At 50.2% G+C, this 8,291-nt stretch overlaps 1 protein-coding gene across 1 annotated transcript; it reads left to right on the forward strand.

Annotated features, from left to right (window-relative positions):
- The first annotated feature begins 2,092 nt into the window (after positions 1–2,092).
- On the forward strand, positions 2,093–7,402 carry LOC119376894 (uncharacterized). Its single transcript, XM_037646567.1, has 2 exons — positions 2,093–2,754; positions 5,197–7,402. Exons 1-2 carry the CDS (start codon positions 2,093–2,095, stop codon positions 7,400–7,402), a joined length of 2,868 nt encoding a protein of 955 aa, XP_037502495.1.
- Positions 7,403–8,291: the final 889 nt, after the last annotated feature.

The following is an 8,291-nucleotide window of genomic DNA, read 5'->3' on the forward strand; positions in this document are numbered from 1 at the left end:
CTCTTTCTTGTCCCGTGTTCTTTATTGCGCTATGGTTGCTGAAGAACGTCTATCTCTGAAACGGCTTGTATATCACTTATAATCATATTCGTAACGCAAAAAACAAGACGCAGACACAAGAAAGGAACACAAACACAGGACGGGACGACCGTCCTGTGTATGTGTTCCTTACTTGTGTCTGCGTCTTGTTTTTTTGCGCTACGAATATGATTATAAGTGATTCAAACCAACTAGCCCGCATCACCGCCTTGACAGCTTGTATATATTACCATGAGAGTGTTTCATGCCGGGGTCCACCAACACTTTACTGACGTCATTTCCGTCACGGAAATGGTGTGAATAAAATGAACACGAACAGATGCCAGAGAAAAAGTTCCGCCGAGTGAATTGAGCCCACAACCACTTGGACTGCCACTATAGGTGCTCTATGCACTGCGCACACACTGACGGAGCTCCACAACCGCGTCTTATATCGCCTGCTCCCTCTCACTGCGCGCTTTGTTGGCAGGAGTGGTGCCGCCATCCAGGAGAGGTGAATCATTTATGACCATGGCTTACGAGATTTGGAGCGCGAAATCGCTGAGGTCATGTGATCAGACCAAGCAGCGACGCCAGAAGAGTGTTCGGTATAGAGCACTGCACGGGCCCCAGCCGTCGGAAGCGTTTTCCGGCGGGCCTGGGCTTGAGGCTGCGGGCCGGGCCGGACTCGGGCCCGCTCATTAAAAGGCCTAAGTCGGGCCTTCGAGCACACGCGAACGTTATGCATTGCATGGTCGAAGGCATTCTGTGTCAAGCTGAAGTGGCACGTGCAAAGAGCTGGCTCTTAGTAAAGCTTCGCAAAGAAAATAGAAAAACAGTTGAAGTTCTGTTTTTTCCACCGGTATAGATATATCAATACTGGCGCGTTTATTTGATGCTGTAAGCTCATGAATTCAGCTGTGTGTATGTATATATATATATATATATATATATTGGCGCCGTAGTTGTCCGCCGCCGCCGGTGTCCGTAACCATTATCGCTCGAAATAAGAAAAAATATCCGGGATGGAACGAGGTTCGAACTTGGTTCCTTTGCGTGGGAGGCCAGTGTGCTACCTCAGAGCCATGCCGGTGCTTGAAAATGCTTCGCAAAAAGATCCTTTACAGGCTTGATGTCGGGAAGCAACCACATTAACATGTAATATTGAGTGGTAGAAGAGTAAAATAACACCCAGGAGTCACACTACGCGAATTTTGTAACCAGGCGTCACACAACGCGAATTGCGCAACGAGAGGGTTGTTGAATGCTTCCAGCCCATTACAAAGGGATCTGTCATTAATTATTCATCGTCATCAGCCACAGCATCAACAAAGTGAACATAATGTATTACAGATATTTAGCGGGTACCACGGTTCTCCGCAGAATGACGAAAAATTGCATAGTGGCTGCTTCCCTTCTTCACAAAAATTATGATGATTTATAGCGTAGTGGGTTCCTCGCATTGCACTTCTATTGGTTGTCAAGGAAGCCCATAAGGCTCCCATGACCCATTTCCTCAGGGTCTCAATAAAGTTAATTCGCTCTCTCTCTCTCTTTCTCACCTAATGTTGTATTTGTCGAAGATTGTGAAGCGGCCACCCACTTCGGAGCAGCTTGGAAGGCCCCGCGGCGAAAGGGAGGAGGACGGGCAGCTCGGGGGGGACGCGTTTCGGCGTTTCGGCAGCAGCGGCCCGCTATCTGGAGGCGACAATGGGTACCGGAAAAGCGGAAAACGTCTACAGGTGACATCGTCGTTTTACGACATACGCGCCCAGCCCGTGAAAGAACACTGAAGCACATGGACCGTCTGCTTTTCAAATCGGTTGCACGTGCGGGGTGCAGAGGAAACTCTTTTGACTGTGCCTGTGTTTTTGTGTTCTATTTTCCTTTTTTTTCCCTCTCTACGAGAGTCCTGTAAATAGTGGAAGAATAAAACCAGTCTTCGTGATGCGTTCGAACCGAGCGGACGTCTTGATCCTCCGTCGTCGTCCGACGCACTAAAGAAAGTTTGCCTCCCTGCTATTCCGCCACAATATTTTCTGGTGCCGAAACCCGGGAATATAGGGACCCAAGGATGGACATCGACAGGATCAAGCGCAAAAGGGCCGTGGTGCGGACGTCAACGACAAAGCTTCTCAACGACATAGCCACCATGGAGGACGACGCATCACTCGGTGAGCTCGAAGAAAAGATCAACCTTCTCTCACTTAAGGAAGATTCACTGAAAGAGCTAGATCGGGAAATTGAGAGTGGCGTAGAAGATTTAGAAGAGGAAATTGCATGCTCCGAGACCTACAAAGAAAGAATCAGCGTAGCAAAAACCAAAGTACAGCGCATGCTACGTGAGCGTAACTGCACTAACACCTCATTAGTGACCGCTTCGCTAGATCGCACCTCAAGCTCCTCAGATCAAAGAGAATCCAGCAATAACATACCGCAAGTAACCCCCACAGTAAAGCTGCCAAAACTAGAAATAGGAAAGTTCAACGGTGAGCTTCGACAGTGGCAAGGCTTTTGGAGCCAGTTCGACTCAACAATAAACTCTAACCACCACCTGTCAAACGTGGACAAATTCAAATACCTGAACAGTTACCTCACAGGAAAAGCAGCGGCTGCTGTTGCAGGGCTTGATTTGTCTGAAGGAAACTACGAAGTTGCTCTTTCGCTGTTAAAGGAAAGGTTCGGCCGAAAAGAAGTCATTATCGAGGACCACATGTCCAGATTGCTCAATATCAGGTCAGTGCGTGACTCGCGGAACCTCAGCCAACTTCGAGGCCTTGTTGACGAAGTAGAGAGGGGTGTACGAAGCCTCACTTCTCTGGGCGTAGGTGTCAGCACGTACGGAGCTTTGCTACTGACAGTTGTAAAGAAAGCGGTGCCTGCGGACCTTCATCTCGAATATTGCCGAAGAAAAGACGCTACGACAGGAGGCAGTGAATTGGAGGCATTTGTGCATTTTTTGAGAAAAGAGGTTGAAGCACGGGAGATCATCCAGCGGGCCGAAGCACCCAGAGGCATGAGTGTAGAGTCGTCGACAGAAAACCGCGAGAGCACCTTTAAAGCGGCGAGAATGTCTTCGGCTGCGGCATTACATACAATGACCAAGGAAAGAACAGGGTGTCTGTTTTGTTCGTCAGAGTGCCACGAAACCGGTAACTGTGACGCAGAGATGTCAGCAGCTGATAAAAGGGAAATGCTGAAGCGTGAGAACAGATGTTTCCGTTGCACAGTAAAGGGGCACACGTCAAGAGAGTGCCGTAAGGCCAAATGGCTCAGGTGTGCCAACTGTAGCGGTAAACACGCCACGGCTATGTGTGATCCTGATTTCAGAAGATACCGCGGCACTGCTGAACATAATCCATCCTCTCGACCAGTGACTGAAGAAGCCGCAGTGCTAAAGTCTTCTCTAGGCTCAGAAGAGAAATTTATGTGCACGGAGGGGCATCAGTTGCTTCTTCAAACAGCGCGAGCTTGGACAGAGGGACCGCACAAAAGTACACTTGTCAGGCTTCTCCTAGATGGCGGCAGTCAAAGGACATTCATCCATCGCAACTTATCTGAAAGACTGCAGTTAAAGGTGCTTGGGGAAGAGGAGCTTAGAATATATGCCTTCGGCGACAAGTCGGCAGTAAACCGCACTAAAGCGCGTCGGGTCGAGCTGTGGCTCCGAAGCCAGTACGACGGGAAAAGGATACGAGTCGAAGCGCTGGAAGTTCCCTGCATCTGCGCGGACATCATGTCTACACCATCAAAGTCAGTTCTGCTTGAACTTTCGAAATTTGACTTACCCGTTGCAGACGTCGCGCAGGGTGACGAATGTGAAAACATTGACCTTCTAATCGGAGCTGATCACTATTGGGAAATAGTCACGGGATCCACGAAGCGCCTAACCTCCAAACTGATGGCAGTGGAGACAGTATTCGGGTGGACAGTCCAGGGTCAGGTCGGCACAAGAAGGTCAACAGGAGTCTGTTCCTCTGCTGCTGGCGTAATGCGAGTGGGAGTGAGCGAAAAAACAGACAAGGAAATATCCACACAGTTGAGGTCCTTCTGGGAGCTCGAGCACATTGGTATCAAAGAAAATGAACCAGCTCGTCACCAAGACGCAGTCCTACAGCACTACAAAGAAACCGTCAAGTTTGAGCATGGTCGGTACAAAGTGTCATTTCCCTGGAGGCCAATGGTCAATGAGCTCGACGACAACTACGAGTGCGCCGCGAAGCGTCTTAGAGCCCAAACAACGCGCCTTTTGAAAGAAGATTCCTTGATCAGGGAATATGACGCCTGCATCCGAGAATACATAGAAAAGGGCTACGCAGAGCCAGCCAACGAGCGTTGCAGCACTTCGGAAGGTCCAGTATATTATATGCCACATCAAGCAGTTGTTCGTCAAGAAAGCCAGACAACAAAAATGAGGGTAGTATTCGATGCATCATCCAGTGCCAAAATTCGCCTCTCACTGAATGATGTTTTGGAAAGTGGTCCGAAGCTTAATCCAGAGCTGATCGATTTGCTGATCAACTTCCGCACTTACAACATCGGCGTCATTGCGGATATTGAAAAGGCATTTCTTCAAATATCCTTGTCAGACGACGACCGGAACGCTGTGCGTTTTCTCTGGTATGCTACTACGCCGAAGAAAGGTGAAGAACTACCAGCGGTGGCGGCCTATCGAATGACACGCGTGCCGTTCGGTGTCACATCCAGCCCTTTCCTATTGGCCGCAACATTACAACACCATCTTGAAGGACTCCTGGAGCAGTATGCTGAGACGACGAGCATCCTACGCAACCATCTCTATGTTGACGACCTAGTGACTGGGGTCGACAGCCTTGAACAGGGTAAAGTGTTATGCCAGGAATCAAGCGATATATTATCACAAGCAGGAATGCGACTCCACAAGTGGATGTCTAACGACCACGATTTAGTCAACTTCATAGAGGATGGGAATGTGACAAGAAGTAATGCGAATGCTGAACCTCCTGCAGCCACCAAGGTATTGGGAGTGGCCTGGAATGCTCAGACGGATAATTTTGAGTACAATATGACCTCACTTCTTGATTTCCTCAACACAAGAGCTGACAGCAAGAGATTCGTACTGCAAGTCTCAGCCAGAATTTTCGACCCCTTTGGGTTTATTGCTCCCACAACACTGTACGTAAAGATATTGTTCCAAAGGTTGTGGGAGTTGGGTGCTGGTTGGGACGATCCCTTGCCAGAAGAAATGCGGGCGGAGTGGGACTGCTGGTGTGAAGAGCTTCAATGCATCAAGGGAGTGTCCATTCCGAGAGTCATATCAAGGGATTTTCGACATGAAGAGACAGAGAAAGTGTTGCACATTTTCTGCGATGCCAGCCCGAAGGCCTACGGTGCTGTGGCATACGTTGCATGCAAGTCTCCTCTGGGAATAATCACTATAAGCCTAATTATGGCCAAATCAAGAGTAGCTCCTTTGAAGCGCCTCTCGTTACCCCGACTGGAGCTGATGGGGGCCCTCATTGGCGCTCGACTGTGCCGCTACGTTGTCAAGGCCTTGGACCTCCAGAATGCTGCTACTATCCTTTGGACTGATTCCACAGTGGCTATGCACTGGATTAAGGGAAACTCTGCCAGATGGAAGCCCTTCGTGGCAAACCGGGTGTCAGAGCTACAGGCGCTGACTGATCCTAAAGATTGGAGACACTGCCCAGGACCAGACAACCCCGCTGATCTAATCACTCGCGGTATCCTCCCGTCAGCCTTGTTGGAGAGCGAGTTGTGGTGGAAAGGACCCCATTGGCTTCACGGCGATGAGACGCATTGGCCAACGACAGGCGAGCCGTGCCCAGGGGTTGCAGAATGTCACGTAGAAGAGAGAAAAGTGACGGTGATGCCCATTGTCTCATCATCATCCGAGGCAGTGCTGAAAGTGGAAGAGTTCAGCTCATTCAGCAGAGTCGTTCGCGTAACTGCGTGGATCCACCGCTTTGTCAACAACTGCCGCAACGGGAAGGAAAGAAAAGGTGGCCCACTACGAGCTGAAGAAGTGATCGATGCTGAGAGGTACTGGTTGGCTGCAACTCAAGGAGAAGCATTCAGCGACGACATTTCCAACCTGAAAGCCCAAAGACCGCTGCGCAAAGGCTCTCCTGTTTTGCCATTCAACCCGTACCTTGACAGGGAAGGTCTCATGCGAGTTGGTGGACGCCTGCAATTCACTGACAACCACGAAGAGACCAAACATCCCATCGTTCTCCCTGGCACTCACCCCTTCACGCTGCTGCTCATAAAGAAAGAGCACGTGAGAATGCTGCACTCAGGGGTACGCGACACCCTGGCGCAGTTGCGAGAGTCGTATTGGATCATCCGAGGGCGCCAGGCCGTAAAAAAGGTTATCAAGCGGTGCCTCATTTGTCGCAAACAAAGTTGCCCTCCCGCCACGGAACCAGTAGCACCACTTCCAGCTGACAGAGTGACAAAAGGAAATCCGTTCGACACCGTTGGCATCGATTTCGCAGGACCTTTGATTTGTCAACAGTCGCGCGACGTCCGGAAATGTTACATCGCAATTTTCACTTGCGCTGTGACACGTGCCGTGCATCTTGAGCTTGTCAGCGACATGTCGACTACAGCCTTTCTCCTGGCATTCAAGCGCTTCGTGGCTCGCAGGGGAATCTGCTCGACTATTTATTCGGACAACGCGCTAACTTTCAAGAGAGCAGCAAAAGACCTGAAAGCGATGTTCGCCCTACTAAAATCACAGGAAATGCAGTCTTACTTCGCCGGAAACCAAATCAGGTGGAAGTTTATTGTTGAAAGGGCAGCTTGGTGGGGCGGATTCTGGGAGCGGTTGGTGCGATCGGTGAAGGTAGCGTTGCGCAAGGTGTTAGGTCGGAGCAGTTTAAACTTTGAAGAACTCACAACGGTCTTGTACGAAGTGGAAGCCGTGATAAACTCACGCCCGTTGACTTTCACCTACGAAGATGCTCGAGAGCCAGAACCACTGTCGCCGGCGCACTTCCTCGTCGGAAGAAAGCTGACAACCCTTCCTCCACACCACCTGCCAGCCGAAATTCCGGGCGGTGACGCGCATCTCTCACGGCGCTGGAAGTACCGGTCAGCCATGGCTGAAGGATTTTGGAGACGATGGCGGAAAGAGTATTTATTGGAGCTTAGATCAGCCCATTTGTCTCACCCAACGACATCGAGTGACCTAAAGATAGGCGATTTGGTGCTTTTAAAAGAAGACCATTTGAAACGCCACATGTGGAAGATCGCCAGAATCAAAGAAACGTTCAAGGGCAGAGACGGCAGGGTGCGGGCCTGCCGGCTGGCACTAAGCGGGGGAACGGAGCTGAAACGACCAATACAGCTGCTTCATCCTCTCGAAGTCGACGAACAATGAGCTAAAGAGTTCGCTCATCCGGGGGAGGTTGTTGTATTTGTCGAAGATTGTGAAGCGGCCACCCACTTCGGAGCAGCTTGGAAGGCCCCGCGGCGAAAGGGAGGAGGACGGGCAGCTCGGGGGGGACGCGTTTCGGCGTTTCGGCAGCAGCGGCCCGCTATCTGGAGGCGACAATGGGTACCGGAAAAGCGGAAAACGTCTACAGGTGACATCGTCGTTTTACGACATACGCGCCCAGCCCGTGAAAGAACACTGAAGCACATGGACCGTCTGCTTTTCAAATCGGTTGCACGTGCGGGGTGCAGAGGAAACTCTTTTGACTGTGCCTGTGTTTTTGTGTTCTATTTTCCTTTTTTTTCCCTCTCTACGAGAGTCCTGTAAATAGTGGAAGAATAAAACCAGTCTTCGTGATGCGTTCGAACCGAGCGGACGTCTTGATCCTCCGTCGTCGTCCGACGCACTAAAGAAAGTTTGCCTCCCTGCTATTCCGCCACAATACCTAAACTATGTTATAAAGCGTGGCAGGAGAATTCAATAACGACCGGGCGTCCCACAATGCGAATTACGTAACTAGTGGGTCTATTAAAGCTTCCAACCCATTACAAAGGGCTCAGTCATAATTCTTCATCGTCATCAACCGTCGCATAAACAAAGTGCACATGATGCGTTACAGATGGTAGGTACCTCGCTTCTCTGCAGAATGACGAATAATGTCGTGGTGGGTGCTTCCCAACTTCCCAAAAATTATTATTTGTGGCGTAGTGGGTATGTTGCTAGTGTACTTGTATTAGTAGCCACAAGAGAGTTTATAACGGGCTCTAGAAATGCCACTCTTCCAGCTTTCGCTGTGACTGTGCTGCGCTATCCGCGCAGGCCTGGCATTTTTTTT

This window comes from Rhipicephalus sanguineus, unplaced genomic scaffold, assembly GCF_013339695.2.
Source record: "Rhipicephalus sanguineus isolate Rsan-2018 unplaced genomic scaffold, BIME_Rsan_1.4 Seq27, whole genome shotgun sequence".
NCBI lineage: Eukaryota > Metazoa > Arthropoda > Arachnida > Ixodida > Ixodidae > Rhipicephalus > Rhipicephalus sanguineus.

What these genes read in the sequence shown, in the direction of transcription:
- LOC119376894 (XM_037646567.1), top strand. Translation starts at nt 2,093, where the DNA reads ATGGACATCGACAGGATCAAGCGCAAAAGGGCCGTGGTGCGGACGTCA. An exon ending in TCCAGATTGCTCAATATCAG is followed by an intron (nt 2,755 to 5,196) that starts GTCAGTGCGTGA and finishes ATTGTTCCAAAG; the next exon opens with GTTGTGGGAGTTGGGTGCTG.